The 20,342-nt window shown below is 41.8% G+C and overlaps 2 protein-coding genes across 5 annotated transcripts in view; one reads left to right on the forward strand and one right to left on the reverse strand.

The window, feature by feature from the left end:
* The window catches only part of Stk32a (serine/threonine kinase 32A), a 133,973-nt gene extending 120,599 nt beyond the window's left edge, over positions 1-13,374 (forward strand). The window contains exons 9-13 of one of the 2 annotated variants that reach the window (XM_047554835.1): positions 4,369-4,485; positions 7,104-7,229; positions 8,655-8,783; positions 9,413-9,489; positions 9,863-13,374. In XM_047554835.1, the coding sequence (XP_047410791.1) occupies positions 4,369-4,485; positions 7,104-7,229; positions 8,655-8,783; positions 9,413-9,489; positions 9,863-9,956 (543 nt within the window). In that variant the 3' untranslated portion in view covers positions 9,957-13,374. The remainder of the gene's footprint in view (positions 1-4,368; positions 4,486-7,103; positions 7,230-8,654; positions 8,784-9,412; positions 9,490-9,862) is intronic. The other variant, XM_047554837.1, reaches the window with a different exon arrangement.
* Positions 13,375-16,565: 3,191 nt separating this feature from the next.
* Dpysl3 (dihydropyrimidinase like 3) overlaps positions 16,566-20,342 on the reverse strand; it is a 106,591-nt gene continuing 102,814 nt past the window's right edge. For all 3 annotated transcript variants that reach the window (XM_047556406.1, XM_047556407.1, XM_047556408.1), the window contains one exon: positions 16,566-19,954. In XM_047556406.1, coding sequence (XP_047412362.1) covers positions 19,866-19,954 — 89 coding nt within the window. In that variant the 3' untranslated portion in view covers positions 16,566-19,865. The remainder of the gene's footprint in view (positions 19,955-20,342) is intronic.

Consider the following 20,342-nt stretch of genomic DNA (forward strand, 5'->3'; position numbering starts at 1 on the left):
CTGACAAATTCATTTTTCTAAAACACAGATATGGCCTTTCCTTTAAGACAAAAATGCTGTTGCTCTCTAGTTCTTTACACACACACACACACCACACACACACACACCCCTTCAAAGGCCATAACTTGGCATTCTTGGTCTTTAGAACTAGGTTGCCTTTTCAGATTCTGCTTCCATTTAAATAATCCTGACCCCTCAGAAACTCACAGCAGCCTCCGTACTTCCTCCTGTTCTTGAAGCATCCCTCAGGCTTTTTCATGTCTTGTTCCTTTGCCTATAAAGTTATTTCTAAGACAGGCCCTCATCTTCTTAAAAAAGTCATTCTTCATAAGTTTGGGAATTGCTAAGTTGAATTCGAATTAAGTTAAGGAATTATATACAATATGTACTCTTATTTCTATAAAAGAATGTGCTATTGAGCTAACTCAATTTTGTGTGGGGGAGGCCTTCCTCAGGTCTCTTTCTGTTAAAATCCTGCCCATAGTTTATGGCCTATGACAAACTGACACCTCCTTCAAAGAATCTTTCCATGAATTCTCCAGTGAAATTGACTTAGATCTCTGTCAGATGTTTATGTATTTTCTCTCACAATCATTTTGAATTTAAGCTTCTTGGAAACTATAGAAAACCACAAAAATGAAAGTAAGAAACAAGTATCATCGTAAAGGCAAAGAAAATTTAGAGCTAGAAATTAACCCCCTTTGACCTTCAGACCCACCTTCAAGAATTAACAGTTTGTTATATTCACTCTCAAATCTTTTCTGTTCTCATAAGGATAATCTATCTTCATATACAGATATAGATATAATTTGTTGTTTTTTTACTCCATTGAATTTTTAATGAGTGTGTATGAATTATACAGAATGATGGGTCTCATTGTGACATATTTGTACATTCATATAACATATTTTGATCATTTTCATCTCCCACTAATGAAAAAAAAAGAATCACCTTTCTGTTGAGATTTATTATTTTTTCATTTATAAGATAAAATGCATAACTTGCTAGATCAGAAACACCTAAATCTATTTTTACTTTTTTAGGATTAAATTCATTTTGTAAATGTATAGCCCTTAAGAAATTTTCCAGGTATATCTAGTTTCATGTTTTTATGTTTTCTATATTATTAGATCATTAATTCCATAAAGGTGAGAAATGTATCTCATATAGTTCAGTATTATCCCAGCATTTAACTTTTAATAGATACATAATAAATGAGTATTGAATGAGTGGAGTAACAAATCACTTCAGATCAATTGTGACACATTGTAGGAAACAATCACTGGGGAGGTGGTATGTAATTATATTTAAAATATAACTAATCTGAAAACAGTGAAATACCAGCATTTAATTACAAGTATCATTATCACTAAGTCTCAGAGGAAAGTTGCTAAACAATAACTTCCTCCATATTTACAAATTCTTATTTACAGAAAAAACAGATACTTCAAATAGAACATGTGCTTGAAAATGATTCCTGCAGTTTCTGAGCTAACCGAAGTCTTGGTGAATGTGTCCCTTAACTATTAACTGACTGCGCCATCTCTGAGCCCCTTGCCTCTCCCTTTGCCAATGAAAGCCAAGGGTCGGTGACTTGTATAGCTTCGTATTACCCATAAGGACTAATTTCTCTGCAGTAATGTATCAAAATCGTACATCCTTCCCTGTAACACTTATATCTTGTACTCCTGAAATATGACTATAATCACAGTATATCATTTACTCCTAGCTAACATTTTACTTTTCTATTTTATTCATTCTTTATACCCTCACCCTTAATTGATATGCTGCCTTAAAATTTTAAGATCCTGTAATATACTACAACTTTTCAGTTGTAGTAACTGAAACTAAACTTTTTTTTTTTTTTTTTTTTGAGGAGTGGGTACTGGGGATTGAACTCAGGGGCACTAGACCACTAAGCCAACCCTATTTCGTATTTTGTTTAGAGACAGGGTCTCTGAGTTGCTTAGTACCTTGCTTTTACTGAGGCCAACTTTGAACTCATTGTCTTCCTATCTCAACCTCCAGAGGCCCTGGGATTACTTTTCTGTTTTTTATACATTGTATCCCATTTATTTAAATGTGTGTGTGTGTGTCTCTCTCTCTGGGTACAGTCTATAAAAGTATTTATGTATTTTCATATGTAGATTTTAGGTTACTCCAAAATAGAAATCACATGTCTTGTTCTGCATGGTATCAGTACCCAACAGAGGTGCTGGAACATAGTAGGCTTTCAATAAATATTTGTTAGATGAATAAATATGTAATTCTGATAATTTTTGAATTAAAATGAATTTTTAAAATTAAGAACTATAAGAAGTAAGTTAACAGGCTGGGAAGATACCTCAGTTGGTACAGTGTTTACCTTGCAAGCACAAGGCCCTGGGTTTGATCCCCAGCACCGCAAAAAAAAAAAAAAGTAAGTTAACGAATAAGATGAAGGCAATTTGATTGTTTTTATTATTTTAATCTGACAAGCCATGGAGATTATTTTAAAATGTTAAATTCCATCATATGGTCTTTTAAAGTAAATAAAGAAATTCATACACTCTTAAACTAGTTACTTTGGGCATTCATAGGTCAATTCATTCAAGGTTATCAAATTTTCTTTTGTTTTCTAGATGACCAAGAGATAACAGGTTTAGAAACAACAATGAATTGAAATAAATAAGAAATTTAGGAAAAAGAAAAAAAAAATCCATGTACATATGCATATGACCCTGAAATCTTGCATATGCTAAGCCTGGCCTAACTCCTGTGGTGTGGTGGATTGTGGACAAGTCTTGTGGAGTAACCTGCAGTGCCCTGTAGCTAGTAGTAGCCAATAAATATTGGAAATGGTTATGAAGCTTCTAGCACTTCTTTTCTGATGTAGAGTTGAGATATTATTTCCCCTATATTATCACTGAGACAAATGGTTTAGCTATGGTCCTTTAATTAGTTTTGAGGGAAGAGAAAACTATGGCAGTTGTTTTGAGACCTTACATAAAAATGATGAAAAGTTCCACCTAATCTTTCTCCTAGAGGTCACCTTCTGGCACTGCCTGGTTCCCTAAGTAATCAAGGTTGACTCTGAGTAGAACTGAGTCTTTTCTCATGAAGACTCATTTTGTCAATCACTATGCACATTTACATCTGCCCTTTTCTACACTTGAATCAGACAATAAAAGCAACTGTCCTGTATTCTATTTAATAGGTATTTGCCACTCTTTGAAGAACTTTACAGTATTATCTTCTCTAATTTCCCCCAAAATCTCATGAGATGGTTCATTTTGCAGATGAAGTAGTTTCATGTTACAGATGAAAAAACTGAAACTCAGAAGTTGAGTGGCAGAGTTTAGCACCCAAATCCCTGTGCCCGCAGACCTTGAACACTTAATTACATTATATTGCTTCTTAATACTGATTTACCACAGGGAAACGCATAAGACCCTTCCTTTCCCTCAGTTAAGTTTATCAGTCCATAGTCATTTATCAAACATCTAGAAATGGCCAGGTGGGTGGGATGCCGGTGTATCCATATTAACTGTCCTATGGTTAATCTAATGTGGAAATTTTGTTCATTCGACAAACATGCATGAACGCCTGCTAGGTGCTAGGTCCTATGGACAAAAATGTGAATGTGTTACACTTCCTGGCTTCAAGCTGCTTTCAGTTCACATAAGAGACGTGAAATTCCAGCGGTAGTGGGTCTATTACGAAGTAGAGAAGTCAATGTGGATAAAGGTTGCCCTCTAGTGGGCAGCTGTGCAAACCATAATAGGTCCACAGTTCTGTTTCCTTTCCCAGAGTTAAAACTAGGGATAAACCTGGTTCTCCCAGAAATTGGAAGGAAAAAAAAAAATTTTTTTTTTTTTTGCTTCATCATACAATTGGGGCTGAGTCTAATGTTTCCTGGAGAGCTTTCGTCCTGAACTTCCTCATTATATTCAAAACAAGTGAAAAGGAGGACCTGGTAAAATTCTGGATCTCTTTACAATCAACCCTTTTTTGAATTTTTTTTAAAAAACTTTAGACACATGCTCAGTAGTTTGTATAAGTACTTTTATAAGTTACCTTAAAATCCAGTTTCAAATCAGCATCTCAGAGGTTGATTTAGCCCACTGAAATATTTTGTTTGGATCAGCGAAATTACTAACTTTTAAAAAATTTTGTGATATTTCACAAGAAACCAAAACTTTCTGTCTTCTTGTTTTTGAAAAAGGTGGGAGGTCTGACGATGGTCGACCACAAATGCCATGCCAACATAATCAGCGGGTGGGGTGATAATTGATGTAGATATTTTATTGCTTGAAAACAGCTTAGTAATATTTACACAATTCTTTTGTTTGATAAAAATGAAGACTCTTACTTCTTCTCTCCCTTAAGAGACCATATCACATTCGCTCCAGTACATCCAGCAAGGAAATTGCACACATGTTTGAGACGGCTATTGTGACTTACCCTTCTGCCTGGTCACAGGAAATGGTGTCACTTCTTAAAAAGGTAAGAAGGATGGGGAGGGAAATTGATCAAATTATGTTATAGGCCACAATGAACCCTGCCATTCTACATAATTATTACCCACCCATAGAAAATGGCAAGAGGGGAGACTGCACATCAAAAGGCAGTGGCAAGAGGAAGCAAGCTGCTGGCTGCTGTGACACACACCTGCAGTCCCTGCGACTCAGGAGGCTGAGGCACGTTTGATGCCATCCCGGCTACTTAGTGAGACCCCATGTCAAAAAAAAAAAAAAAAATTAAAAGTTACAACTAAAACAGGGTGTGCTGGGACGTAACTCCACAGAGTGCCCTTGGGTTCAGTCCCCAGGAAACCCCCCCACACACACACACACACAACCACTTTCCAGTTTAAGGTTAAAAGTTAGAATTTAACATTGGGGCAGTCATTCGTGATAATATGCATTTTTAGAATGGTCGTTGCAGCTAATAGCTCTCAAAACTCATTCTGTCTAAAATGGAAACCTTGATCTCTGTATTTCTTGGTCCTCTTCCAGCATTCCCTCTCTCAGTGACTGGCCCCTCCATTCTCCATTTGTTCAAGCCAGAAACTAGGACTTATGTCCAATCCATCGTCAAGTTCTGAAGTTTTACACTTTAATATCTTTTGAATCTCTTACTTTTCATCTCCACTCCTATCTTCTCAATCCGGTTGCCGCCAAATCTTATCTTACACCTGGCTTATCCCATATGCTTTTGTTATTCTGTTCTGTCCTCTACTCTGCCCCATAGTGCAGTGTCTTCCCATTGCTCTTAGAATAAAGATAAAAATAATATACACAGAGTAAAGGTTCTAATTCTCAAGTCAGTTTGAACTGTTATCCCCCTTCCCCTAAATATAACTGCTTTGATTTCTTTTCCTTCTCTTCCCCTTCCTTGGCCTCACATAACATTCTCTCCCTGACCACATGGCCTTTGTAGATGCTTGTCTCTCTTCTTGGAACGCTGCCTCCAGACCCAACCCCTCCCATTTCCTTCCTGAGATGGGTAATACTTGACATGATTCCTTGACTAGTTCTAGTTCATGCTTCCTTTAGGTCCATTATAATAACAGAAATCGAGAGAAGCATTTGGAAACATTTATAGAAATTTGATGTTGCTATAACATCTAAGCACATGGCAAGTGGTCTTGTCTCATTGAATAGGCTACAGGCTTGTTTAGTTGATGTTGAACTCAACTTACAGGCTGTACATGGTGCAGCTTCACACTAGCTGGGCACAGTGAGACCATGTATTGGTTTGTATGGGTCAGAAATTAAAACAAACAAGCAAACAGAAAACACTGGCCCTGCTACATAGTTTGAGAAGCACAGCTTCAGATCACAGCTCAAATAGCACTTTCTTGGGGAACTTCCATGTGTTGGAGGCTCTGTAACAGTAACTTTCTTTCATAGCATTTCTATGGTTTGAAATTATACATTGCATTTATGTGATCTTTGGGTTAATGATTATTCTCTTAAAAGTATGCAAGAGGGTAGGGACCGTGTCTCACTATGTACCGTGGTATTTTCAGCATCTAACACAGAGCCTGGCAGGTAGTAAAATTTGGTATTTGAATGAGTGAGGTCCATAGTTTTTATTGGATTTTTAGGGTATCCAAAAGACTCAACCCAATTTTAGTAGCTCAATAGTGTATAATAAATAATTATGCAAAACAAATGATGACGTATCCAAGAGGATGGTCTTGGCTGTTGTTGTTGCTGTTTTTAAAAGAGAGGAAATTTCTCAGGTTGTGTCTGGTAAGGTAAAAAAGAATAAGGGGTTAAAGTTTCCAAACCTGGATCTCTTGTCTTTGGGGTCAGGTTCCCTGTTTTGGAATAGGGATATTGCTCCTAGTAATGTCAAAGATTAAAAAATGGGGTGGGTCATTTTCCATAGTAAATTATTTCTCAGTTGTAAGATGACCCTGCTTCATCCCCAGATAACACCCTGACCTTCCACAGTTATCCTCTCCAGGAGCATTCCCAAGTGGAACTGACATTTTCCATTTGAGCCCCACTGTTGATGTGATATTGGCTCTGGAGTGGTTGCCAAAGAAAATCTTTAAGTTCAGTTAGCAAAACCCAGAAAGAACTATAGCAGTAACCTTAGCTACACCTTATCTTTGCCACTCTAACGTATATTGAATTTAGTTGTAAAAACAGCTAAACTTTTCATGGGGAATCAGAATCAGTTTCACTTGTGAAAATGTATGAACATTTGCCACCTTATATGAACAGACTTTCTATGAAACTTTGATGTTCATGTCCCCATTTAATCCTGGATACAGCTTAATGAAATAAGTTATTATCTCTTTCTTACAGATTGTAAACTGAGGTTGAAAACAAACATGCCCATAGTTAGTAAGTGGGAAAGTCAGGAATCACAGATGTGTTTGAATCTGTTGGAAGAGCTGTTCACATTTATCACGTGGCAACCGGACTCTGAGTGTTTATTATTGTGACTATACACTACCGGCATTATTTGCATGTGGAATTGGAGAAGGGGGGCATCACCTTGGCCCCTTCAATACTATGCTTGACAACACTGAGAAGGGATTTGTGTGACTTCTTGGTTCCCATTTTGACCTTTCTCATGATATTAATGTTTTATTCCATTGGCAGCTACTTGAACCTAATCCAGACCAACGATTTTCTCACTTGACGGACATTCAGAACTTCCCATACATGAATGACACGAACTGGGATGCAGTTTTGCAGAAGAGACTCATTCCAGGATTTATTCCCAATGTGAGTTAATCCTAAAAAACCCATGTTAAATGCCCATTCCATTACAGCATTACTCTGTGTGCCTGATCCACAAAGTACCTTATTAGAGGATCATACCAGTGTTGTAACAGAGCTCAGATACCTACTTTTTGTCTGAGAAAACACATGTAGGCTAAGTTGGTCACCAAAAGTCACCTAGCAAGTGGTCAAGATGGATTCTAATCTAGGAATAGTCCCATCTGGGGATCTAGATCCTAAGCACTCTCTGTGCAATGTTTTTATTGGAAAGGACTTCCAGTCACCCAAATAGTCATTTCCATGAATTCATTGGTTGAAAAAAAAAATAGAAGTTCGCTCTGATTCCAAAGATGTTGTAATTTGTGTTCACAGAGATCTGTAAGTCAGAGAATTGAAAACTGTTGAAGTTAAGGTGAAGAATTCATTCTACCACTGGCCCCTCTTTCTTTGCTATTTTATCTCAAGGATTTTTATTTTTTAAGGATCAATAGCCAAAGAGAAATAATTCCCATTGAGTGAGTACCGGACCAAGGGACATCTGTGTCCCATGACAGGCTGCTGGCAAAAGCTTAGGCCAGGGCCCTAGTGAGGCCTGTACTCCTTCTCTCTGCCTGGAACCTGAGTCACACATTCAGTTGTGGGGATATTGGGAATAAATGGCCCCAAAGGGACTGGAAGAAACAGCTTGGAGACTTTCATTATGGGCATGTGGGGGTGTGATCTTGCATGTGAACTGCTGAGCAGGGGTGTGCCTATGAGAGGGTCAGAGGAGGGGAAGCACAGTGTGGTGGGTTCCTGAGGATGGAAATCTTCACCTTGTGGAGCAACAGGAAAGGGAAGTGAAGCCCTCGCCTGTCCACTCTTCAGTGTCCATGGCGGCAGCTTGTTCCTGGGTGATGCATGGAAAGATACAAGTCTGGGTACCACCTGTTGTTGATCCTCTTCTGCTTTTAGCTGTGCTTGTTGCCCTGAGAGAAGCTCTCTGCTACAGTTCTCTGGCTTACTGTGAAACTGAATCATCTGAGGCGATTATTAAAGGGCAGATTCTTGACCTCCTGTTCAGAAGCCCTGATTTTGAAAAACCTGGTTGGAGACCTGGGAAGCCAAATAAGTCGCTCTGGTGACTCTGATCTCCTAGAACAAATTTTGAGAGACCTGAAAGCTCAAACTGTAGAAAAATTATTTTAATTTGGTTTCCTTTCTTACTCCCTGAGACTTAATTGGAAGTTTAGAAAAATAAACAAAATATAAAATAAAGGATATGAAAAATAATGCTGGCAATGAATGATATAAAACTTGGAGTAGGAACCCGAGCTTATTATTCTTGGAATGCTTCTGAGGACCAAGTGTTTTCCTCCACATGGGGTCTGGTGTGTTTTCTTATGATACAAGGAATGTGAGGACTAAGCCAACCTCTCTCCCTTGCAGAGGGGCAGGTTGAATTGTGACCCTACCTTTGAACTCGAAGAAATGATTTTGGAGTCCAAACCTCTTCACAAGAAAAAGAAGCGTCTGGCAAAGAAGGAGAAGGAGATGAAAAAATGTGATTCCTCACAGGTGAGGAGGTCCCCACCACACTCAGGGTGATGGGTGTCCCATCATGTCTGCAATTCCTCTGAGAGTTGCTGTTGGGAGGTCAATTTGGTACTGCTTTTGCCTGATGCCAAGGGACTTGTAACAACGAGGCAGGTGCGATAATGGCAACCAACCTTCTGGCACCTCTGTGACAGAAGCGGCCATCAGTGATCAGAACAGAGATCCCCATATTTGGAGAACATAATCCTAATTTCCCACCATGGCTCCTGCAAGCTGCATGCAAGCAGTTCCAGAAACATGTGCACAGCCTTCTGCCAGGGGCTTGGAGCATGGGCAGCCCGTAGCTGCTACTGGGCTAAGAATTGAAATCCATAATAATGATTATCATCTTACCACCCATGCCTTCCTTCAGTGTACCTGAACAACATACCCTCAACATACCCCAGAGTTCCAAAAGAGTTCCATCAGGCAGATTCCACTAGTGCAGTTGTCTAGGGAGGGAGATCCTACCTTGCCATCTTCCAGGCATCTTCCTCCTATAGCTTCCATCTTGAAGCGACTTAGGTACTTCTTAAATGTGGTTGAATAGAAACTAAGTTATCGGCTGTGAGGATCCTCAGTCACCTGTTAACTACACTGTTTTTTCAAAGTCCACCTTACAGACATGTCTTCTTCAAGAGCACCTTGAGTCTGTCCAGAAGGAGTTTATAATTTTCAACAGAGAAAAGTAAGTAACTCTTCGGTGAACAGCAGTTTAGAAAATGATGCTGTTTTAGCCAGACTGTTTGCAGAAACTCAGTGTATTTTTAACATTTTTATTTTCTCTAATGACAAAAATGATGCACATCATCTATTACAAAAATTTGGGGAAGTGTTTTACTTATAAGGAATTTTAAAAAATTTTAGTAGTAAGTTATCCTCACATCACGTTTTTGTTTATGGGAAGGGCAGAGGAATCGGAATATAAACAATGACATTTTAAAGTTTTCTTGACTCATACCTTTCTATAAGTTGTTGAACCTTGTTATCATTTCAAAAGTTTAAACTTTTCAGTTTGGGTTTCAAAGAATAAAACCCTTTTTTTTTTTTTTTCTTTTAAGAGTTAAAAGAGACTTTAATAAAAGTCAAGCAAATCTAGCCTTGGAACAAACCAAAAACCCCCAGGAAGAGGATGGCCAGAGTGACAGCCTGTAAAGGCTCCACTTCTCCTTCTTGACACTTGGGACTTCTGACTGTCCACATCAAGAAGGATGACAGTAGTTCTTGCCACCCCACGCCTCGCCATGCAGACCCTGTGAATGAAGATCCTTTGAAGGAGGCAGCATGCTATGGAGGGTCCTGGGCCTGAGTCCTGGGATCTGATTTCACCACTGATTCACTGTGTGACTTTGAGCAAGTCTTTTATCCACTTTCTGTGCATCAATTTATTCATTCAAAATGAGAGGGTTGTATTAGAGGACCTGCACCTGCCTTTAGTGCTGCAATTATTATTCTAAATGGCCTTTATCTTAAAAGGAAGATCTGCAGATTTAGCTTTCCATGCCTTCTGACTACACTGTGACAAATGGACATCCAACACACTGAGCCTCTTCAGAGCCAGAAAACTTCATACAGAGGTCAGAATCTCAAAGACCGATCAGATAGAAATAAAGAATTCCACAAGGAAGAAATGCATAGGGTCAGATAGAAGTAACAGATTTATAGTATCTTGTGTGGGGAGCTGGGGTCAGCTCCACATTGGCTTCTATCAGCTAGAAAGAGCCTACTGTGCACATGGCTCCCCAACTTCCTTTCAGTGAGATAATACTGGCAACTTGGAATCAGTGATGATGAGAATATTTATGCCATGAACATTAGCAAATGGTACAGATCGGGGCATCTTTTTCCTTTTAACAAGCCAATTGTTGAATCTTAGCACACCACTTGCCTTCTTCCGGTATGCTTGCTCCTTGAGGGCTAACTGTCCTCTGAATATTAGCAGAGCCTGCATCTGGATAGGATCAGAGAACATTGTTAGAGCACAATATGTTTACTTTATGTTTCAGTGAAGTTGCACCACATAGGGGCATTCATTATCTTGTAAGTTAGAAGTGTATTTGGAAGATGTAAGACTTATCTTTGAAAAACACCTTCATTACCCTCAAATACAGGAAATATCTTCTCAATGAAGCCTCATGAGTGAGTTGCCCTTCTGTAATGAAACAAGTCACTCTTGTACTCTTTATTTCTATTTTTTATTTTATTTTGACTGATAGTAGGCGAACTAAAATACTGAATTGGCCTTAGAACAGTGGGATGCTCACCCATGTGAGAGGTCAAGTTCATGGAGACTCATGATGGGAACAGCAGGAGCATGTCTTCTCCTCTTAGGACTACTGCCAGATTGGCAGGCAGAAGTGCCTAATTATTTAAAACATTATTGCTTTCTCACTCTTTTTCTTTACATTTTATCTATTTGCCAAGTTTAATTTACCTGTGTGCATGTAACTCTACTGTACTATCTTTGCAGAACTATTTTTGGATAGAGTCAAGAGGTGAACAGGCTTTGCAGGATTGTTTTCACTTCTCGGCTATTGAGATCACCTAAGCCTTGGCTGCAAAGGGCGAGTAGGGCCTCACCAGTAACCTGGCAACCTGGAAGACCAGACTGACACCCACTTGGGAAGCCAGACAGGTGGAAATAGACTTGAGAAGTAGGAGATATGGCCACATGCCTGCTACACAGAGATTGTCAGAGGGAGGTTGCACGGGGGTGACAAAGCATGGGTAGAAAGTCAGAGCTGAACTTCAGATCAGTGTTTATGGTTTTCTCTTCATTGAGTTAATAGGCCCAGGATTTTTGGCATGGTTGTGAAATAGTGCCTCTCTGCTTTAAGAACAACCATAAACCATATTTTTTGTTTAAGAACCCAAATCAGCTCTTTTCCTCTTTGGTTCCTTTTCTCTACAGTTCCCATTATTAGTCTATGCTGTCTTGTTTTTCTCCAAAACTCAAAAGTATGAAGTCAAAGAACTTGCTTGTCTCAGTTTCAGAGTGGAGGCTGGGTTGAAAAGAGCAGCCATGAGAAGGCCATCAGATTCTGCTCAAGCTGGCAAACTCTGGCTAGTCAGGAGCCACGTGCACAGTTACAGATTCCATCTTCCACTTGTCTTTATTCAAACCCCAATGTGCCCTTGGCTGACCTCTCCTGTCACCTGGTTCCTCCTGTGCATCCTCCCAAAGGGGAGGCTTTTTGGAAACGCTAACCAAAGGGCAGTGAGACCAGGAGGCTGTCCATGGTGATGGGAGCTAATCATGTGTGCCGCTGTACATCTATATCTTTTAAGATGGGATAGGAACCCCACGTGATCTCTGGAGCCCAATTTCCTACTTTCTATACCCAAAACACTGCAGTTGACTTTCAGAATCATGAACACTCTGATAAGAAAGCACAGTGCTCTCCAGATGACTGACGTGCAATGTGATTCACATTAAAAAAGAAAAAGCACGCAGTTGGGTCTGTGACTCAGTGGTGGGTTTGAAACCTAGCACCACAGAACAAGAACAAACAAAAAGGACGGGAAAGCACTGCATCTGGCAGACGGAATAGGTGACTCTAACTACCTCCTACCACTGTGCATTTTAAAGATACAAAAACTTTTCCAAAAACAAACTAAAATCTTCTTCAAAATTCTTGTGGTGATTGCTAGTTGTGGAAATCAGATCCCTCAGTTTTATTTGGGTGTCCATTCCATGGGAATGTGTCTCATCTAGATTCCATAATGAGGCTCAGGGATGAGAATGTTAGAAAACGAGGTGACTTCTGCATCCTTTGGTTTGGTATTCCTGGAACCTTTTTCTCCTAACAGCATCCTCCTTTACCTATAGAGACCATCTGAGACATTTGAGCAGGTTCTGAAGACCAGAGCAATCCCGGTTATATCACTCCTGCGATGCAGCAAAGCCTCCTGCTCCAGGGCATTCAGTGACCTCCACAGGAGGTGAGGCAACCCAACTCTGCAGCCCTGACCATGACCCTAATCCCATGGGAATAGAATTAGCTGTGCTAATGACTAACTCCCCCTCTGAAGCAGCACTAGTTTTGGCAGAGGTCATTGCTAGGGCAGCATGAACTTCAAGCAGCACAGACCATTGCTAGATTGATTTTTAATCTCATTAATTAGTGGCTAGGCTTTATCTGATAGGAAAATTTTAATCAGAAATGATTCAGTTTTCTATCATTATAGCTTTCTAGATTGGATCGGTGAATGCATAATTAGGAAGAAGAGCATTAATGTAGCAATTAATTCGCCAGCGTTGCAGCTATGGCTGATGCAGAAACACCAGGGGTTCAGCTTGGGATGCATTGTGAGTTTGTTTCAGTCTCCAGTCACCCCTGTATTTGTCTACAGAAAATCCTGTTTCCTACTTCTGTCCACCTGTGGTTACTGTTTATTACAAGCTCAGTGTGTTGTCTGGCTGATATTAAACATTGGTGTGAAAATACACACTTTGGTTTTCTGTGCTCTTGTGAACCAACAGCTGATCTGGCAGTCCTTGAATGAGAAAAACGTGCTTCTGTTGAGCTGTAGCATGTGCAATGTCACTGTCTGCATGTATTAAAATGTCTTCTGTAACAGTAAGCCACTGACCTTTCTTTGTCATGAGTGTGTGTGTGTGTGTGTGTGTGTGTGTGTGTGTGTGTGTTGTGTGTGAGATTTGTTTTCCCAAAACAGTGTCAGGGTGCCTAAAGATACCTGTTCTTACTTCCATTTCTCATTGTAAGAATTGTCCCCTAACAGAGAGAAGCTGGTGTCAGAAATGATGTTCTGTAACTCGGGAACACAGCACATCTTAACTGATCCATATATATATAAATGGAAACACCTGATTCCTTTAGTATGCACACTTCAGGGAACAGTCCAGAATTCTAGCTTCCACCTTTCACTGTGTTCAAGAAAGTTCCCAGGAAGTCCATGCATCTCTTTTCAGCATCTTGTCCCATTCCACACACGAGGGCAGCTGGTAGACATTCCAAATCCTATGATCTGAGAAAGGAAGTTAACTGGCCCCTCTGAGCTCTTGCAGCTAGAAGCAACTTCTGCCAAGGAGAGACTAAAGGAAGGTTTCCACTACCTCCCAGACTCACAACAAGTCAGCAGCTAGCCAACTGCTGACTCTGTGGCTTGTCCTGGAATAAGTAGGCTCTTGCAATTCTTGTGGGCACTCAAGTCCTGCATCCCACGTACCCCATTGTCCAGGTCATGTTAGGTGTCCTTTGTTATTGTTCTGAACAGACAGTTTAGTGAAGGGCAAGGTCTAGAACCCTTTGGTTTCTGAAAAGTACCAGCCTTAAGTAAGTATGTGATCTACTTTTGCAGGTTGCTTTGGTCCCTTTGTCCTCCATCTCTGTGTCCCTGCTGTGATGGGTTGGTGTTAAGAGAGCTGATTCCAGAAGGTTCCTTGGGACCCCCAGGCCTTGTTATTCAATGTGGGAAGCCATCCATGACTAGCATCATCAGGCTCGGCTGAGCCATGGGATATAGAGGTCTGACTCCCAGGAACTGGCAGTCATGGGAGACTGTGTCAGACAGCCTGGTGTAGGTGACTCTGTGCGGAAGTGGCTCACCACCTGATAAAATGCTGATTTTTGGCTGACCCACTAAAGCAGATGGCTTCCCTAACTCCACCCCATCCTGTTCCTCACAGAAGCAGCTCCTCCCAGTCCCCCTTTACCTGTATGACTATAAATAAAGGGAAGGTGGGCTTCTCCATCTTGTTAGAGGCCACACTTTGGCATGGCTCAGTCCGTCACACCTCTTTCCATTTTAAAAAGATTATCAGCTCCCGTGTTATAAGTTTCTTAGTGATTAATCGATAGCGGGCACCGTCCCCGGACAGAAACCCTTTCCCTCATCCATGCTGGACGTGGCAGATCCCCCTGCGATTCTCTTCAGTGTTCATTCCCACCTGATCAGATGTGACTCCACACTGAATACCTCCAGCCGACAGTGGTGTGGAAGAGGGGCGATGTTTCTTTCCCCAGCACCTTTGAAAGCCGCTTCGTTCTTTTTAGAGTCCCGCACCCTGAGTTCATTGTAAGCCTCGACTATTCCCTTTAAACCTACTTGAATCCTTAGGGAGCCCACTGGTTCCTTGGTGGGGAGCTGGGAGGTGTTTCACCATCCTGAGTTTGAGCCATTGCATGGGACAATAGACCAAAGCTCATTAAATATCAAACTGGGGACCTCAATGGTAAAATAACTATTAAGCGTTCAGAGTCGCTTTTGATCTGGTTTCTGAGCTTCAGTGTTAGAAGGTACACTCACTCTGTGCTCCTGAATCAAAAGCATTATTCCACCAAACCAAGAGGGACTCGCTAGATATAAAAGCGACTAATTAGAAATTGCCATCCTCGGGGCTCCCCTTTCCTTCCCACCTACCCAGCTTACACACAGACCCGTCTTTGGGTGAAACATTCATGCCTTGAAGGCTTGAGGGGGAGGCGAGAACTTTCCCAGCATCTGTCCCCTCTTCTGGCATCACAGATAGCAGAATCCACCTGGTTTAGGTGACTCAGGGGCTGGGCATGTGACCAGGTGTGGACAATTAATCCCATGCTCTCGTCTGTCCAAGTGACTAGTTCATAGTGAACATGTGACCAAACCAGACCAGCCTCTTCCATTGCATCAGCCTCCTTCCTCTGAGGTTACTAAGAGGTAAAACAAAAGTTGGGAATGCTGATGATCAGCCTTGCCCCCTCATGGAAAGCACTTCTGTCTGAAGGAAGCACCCACTAAAGACAGGTGGGGCCAAGATGGAGAGGCGGCACTCAGATGTCGGCTTGAGGACTTCCCTAGCCAGGCTTGAGTCTGCCCAAACCTATCCCTGGACTTTTGTGTTGCAATAGATTTTAAAATTCCCCCTTCCAAACCTCCACCTCATCCCCATACGCTAGAGTCGCCTTTCCAGTGAAAAATGAATTGCACACATTAGAATTGGTTTCAGCAGGGTTTCCCCACAGGAGTTTAGCATAACTGGTTTGGTGGAAGGTGAAAAGATGATACAAGGTAAAGGAATTCTGTAGTCAAAAGATTTGAGAGCCCTTATTTGGACAAGTTTTGTTGGGAGTGTGTGTGTTGGGGTGGTGCTTGTTTACTATGCTGGGGATAGAACCCAGAGTTTTGTGCATGTGAGGCAAGTTCATCCCCAGCACTAGAAAAAGTTTCAAAGCCTCCTTTTCATAGGATTTCTCAGCCTTCAACTTGCTGGTATGTACCTTAATGTTCTCACAAATAATCCTTTCAAACACTCATTTGACCCCTTAAGATCAGCTGGCTAAAGAATACACTTTGGCACATGTATAGTTGGTGTTTTTACCCAAGTCCAGATTTCTCAGAAGAGGTGGAACATTCTTACAAAGCAACTTAATAGCAAGGATTTAAGGGATGATGAGATAATAATAATAAAGCCCACAAAACAAACAACCCTTTTAGGTTCTGTCCTGGATTCTGCTAGGTTGATTCTTAAGGCAATGCCTTCTACACTGATACTGACTCTGATGGTCCATAAGAAAAACTTCCTCATTTGACAACCTTTCAATCATGGTTATCGAACTCTGTGACTCGAACTGGCGACTCAGTGAAAAGATAAGATACCAGAACATATTTTTTTTCTCCAGATAACTGTTTTGTCACACCTGCCCTGCTTACTAACCCTTTTAGTCTTATTGTGCAATTCTAACATAGTAGGTGAAGGGCGCATCACACACAGAAGGGTCCTGGAGAACAATGTTGGTAATTTTATAGTTATTTTAATAACCAGGTTTACATTAACAGTCACTTGATGAACTTTTTTTTTTTTTTTCTTTAATCTCAGCTAACTCAATACACAGTTTTCTTCACGGTTCAAACCATACAGCTCTTCACGTTCCAGAGCTGCCTCACAGCTAGCACAGATCACAGGGAGATTTACTGTCTGTCCATACCCACCAGGCACAGGACTGAACACCCACACACCATTTCTCAAAGGGGAGCTTACGAGGAACACTGGCTGCTCAGGACAGCCCTTGAGCGCATCTGGGACTCAAGCTGAGGTTGTTCAGGGCAGAAGGCTGGGGAGGCTTGTGGCAAGAATCAAGGCTGGGAACCACACACTGATGAAGGGGCATATGAAGGGACATCTCAGGGTGAGCAAAATGGAGTCTGGGCTTGGGATTCAGGTCCCATGAGAAGAGAATGACTCTCTGGGTCTAGCTATAAAGATGACTGAATTTTGAAAAATGCCATTTTCAGGAAAACTATAGTCCTACTAGTTTTAGGAAACTTAGAAGAAAAAGAAATATCCCCAGTAGGGTAGCTGATTTAACAGTTTCATAGATGTCTCCTCAACTCCCCACACCTCTGACCCACACAGGGAGGAATCCAGTGGATTTCCATCTGGGTTTAGAAACAATGAGAGAAAATTGGGGGAAGGCAAAGCCATCCTCAGGGAGGGCCAGGTCAAGAGACGAGATGGTAAAAGCCAGCTTGAGGGTGAGGCTGAAGATCCAGTATGCCCTCTACAGTTGGATGAGATTCCAGTGAATTTGAAGAGCATCATGACTCATTGTATAGGGCTGTTCAGTGTGTCTATAGAACAGAACAAAATTGAATATACATCTTAACTTAAGTTACATGTAACTCGGTGCCCATGTTAAGAGAAGAGTGGGTAGTTTTCTAGGCATTCTCAGGAACTGCTATACTCGAATGTTACCAATGCCAAGAGAAGATTAGGAGGCTTCCTATGACAACGTTGCTCATCCTGAGCACCAAGGGGTTGTTTCAAAGGAATGGACTGCATGTGTAGAATATAAAATTCTGGTTGAATACTTCAAGTGCGGTGCAGATGACCCATTTGCTCATGGAAGATTTATTTCAGGGCATGGAAGGATTAGCAGGCCAGGACAGGTAACCTCAGAGAAGATGGGTGGGTGCTCAGACTAGTTTATTTATGTGTCTTTTCCTCCATCTGGTGGCCACGGCTGGTTTTGCAGCTTATTCTAAAGCCCAGCCTGGCTACTGAGGTATATGTATCAGATCTGACAAACTCCCTTTGTACATAAAAGTCATTCTGAGTTCCTTGAAAGGCCCCCAAATGTTTGCATTGTAAATTAAAGCTATATTTTCTTTTTTATTTAAGTTTCCCTTAAAATAAAAGCACCATGAGAGCCTTACAATAGCAAGATTCCCTACTGTGAGGTGAAAGTCTTTTTCATGATTGGAACAGAGAAACAGAGAAACAGGCCTGCTCAGAGAAATACTCTTCCTTAGCTATTTCTAAATATTTTTATAGCCAAGTGTTCACTTTAGTATTCATCTTATTAAAACCTGCAGACAGGCCTGGAGGGGTGGGTGTGGCTCAGTGGTAGAGAGCTTTCATACCATGTGCAAGGCCCTGGGTTTCATTGCCAGCACCAGAGAGAGGGAGAGGGGAGAGAGAGAGAGAGAGAGAGAGAGAGAGAGAGAGAGAGAGAGAAAACAAACAAAAAGAACAGTATTCAGAAATAATAGTTTCTTCTAAGCACTGAAAAGGTGTCTGAGGCCTGCTCTTCTCTTCAAAGTACTTAGTACACAGGGTTATGGGTTCTACCAGCTGTTATCTCCCAGGGAATGGAAGTCTGATCCCAGGTTGAATATGTTCTTCCTGCATAAGGGTCTCTCGGTTCTATAGATCTTTGCCTTGCCACAGAACTTGGCCCATAACTGAGTTTTCAGAGGGGGGTCTGAAAGGGAAATGGACACACATGCTGCTACTTTCCTTTATGTGTCCCCTCAGGAAGTCCATGTCACATCACTTCCACTCACCTCAGAGATTTTAGTACCCAAACTGAAAGTTCCCCCCAAGGATCTGCTAATGGAAGAGGAAACAGATGGTTTAGAATTGAAAAATGGAACCAAGGTTATGTAACAGGCTCCCTCTGCTCAAGACCGGCTTTCTCAAAACCCGACTTGACTCTCACATAACTGAGATTACCTCTTTGTAGTAAAAGTTAGTGAACAACTAATACAATTTTTAAAAGAATCCTTTTCAGTCATGGCTGTGCCTGATCTTGGGAGATCAACAGCATCACTCACTCACTGGCAAGACAGGCCCTTCAATCTGCCCCTTGCAAGCTAAAATCTGGACTCAGGATGCCAGAAGCATGCTCTTCTCATCTGCAGAGACAAGAGTGAAAGGTGACCTCCGGTGTCTAGTAGGAGGCGTACTTAGGCTTCTGCTGCCCTCCTTGATGAAGGCCTGTGCTTTGCTCTCAGCTGCTGCCTTTCAAGAGCACCAAAGAGGTGGGCAGGGCAAGAGGAAGAGAAGCATCCTTTGCTCTCTCCCAATCTGGCCTTCCCACACCGGGAAAGAAGGTTCGAAAGCAACACTGAGAAAGAGGTCCCAGCAAACACTGGCATAATCAAGCAGGTGGAAGAAATGGTTGGGTTTTGGCGTTTTAATTAGCATTCAAAGGAACAAAATCTACTGGGGAGGGATGTGACAAAGTCCAGAATCCAAAGACCCCCGCCTTCTCTGCAGACCCCAGGGCACCGTGATAAAGTGACGGCTGCCACAAGTGATCATCTTTCATGAAAATAAACACATGTCATCAACACAATACACAACACCCTTCGGCTCACCTGGCCCACCCACCTCCCTTCTACACGCCCTACCCTAGCCCTCTGCACCTTCCACCTTGCTCCGGGCTCCCACCACCCACTCACCCCAAATAACCTGTGTCCCTTTTGTTCATTTTCCTGACATCCCAGCTTTGTCTGTCCCCTTGTCGTAAGATGCAGCACTACACACGCTCTCAACACTATAATATAGCAGACTCTTTTACCTTAGTGGCCTGTCTGATTGCATGCATGTAAATGAGGGAGAGGGTCAAACAAACCAAGGCTATGCATAAACAGAAAACAAAGCAATATTCGTAAAGCTAGGCAAGCGAGCGTAACATGGAGAAACATAAGGCTTGAGGCTTATTGATTCTTTAGATCACAGCCGTTTGGATTCGCTTTCCTTCTTAAACATTGGTGTACCATTTTGGCTTCGAAAAAAATCTCTTCTTGCGTCTGCCCCTCTCTTCAGGGAGAGGTTGCTTAACTCAGGGATGTGATATTAGAACGGCCTCCGGGGGGCGCCACGATGCGCTTGCTGGCCGAGCGGACCCCCTCATCCACTTGGGTGCCTGCAGTGGAGAAGGGTAAGGGCAAAAGAGAAATTGATTAAAGAGTGTAAGACAGTAAGTGCCTCGCTGGCCTCATCTCCCAAGAGACAGGTGGAGCCTTGAACTTTTCAAATGCACTCCTCTGTCCCCTGGTAGGAAAAGCCAGGTTCTTATTTAGATTCCATCTGAGCCTCAGTATAATAACACTAGGAAGGAGAAGAGTGAGAAGGGTATGAAAGAGAGCTGTTTGCACTAATGGTGGCTGGCGATGTTGAAGAGTTCAAAGGGGTACCTCATGGAGACCCACCAGCGTGGGAGCCACTGGAGCTGTCTGCTTACAGAGGAGACAGTTGGGCTCTGAGAGGCCAGGTCACTTGCCCAACACACCACAGCTTGAGGTGGGGTGGTC

Source organism: Sciurus carolinensis, chromosome 6 (genome assembly GCF_902686445.1).
Source record: "Sciurus carolinensis chromosome 6, mSciCar1.2, whole genome shotgun sequence".
Lineage (NCBI taxonomy): Eukaryota > Metazoa > Chordata > Mammalia > Rodentia > Sciuridae > Sciurus > Sciurus carolinensis.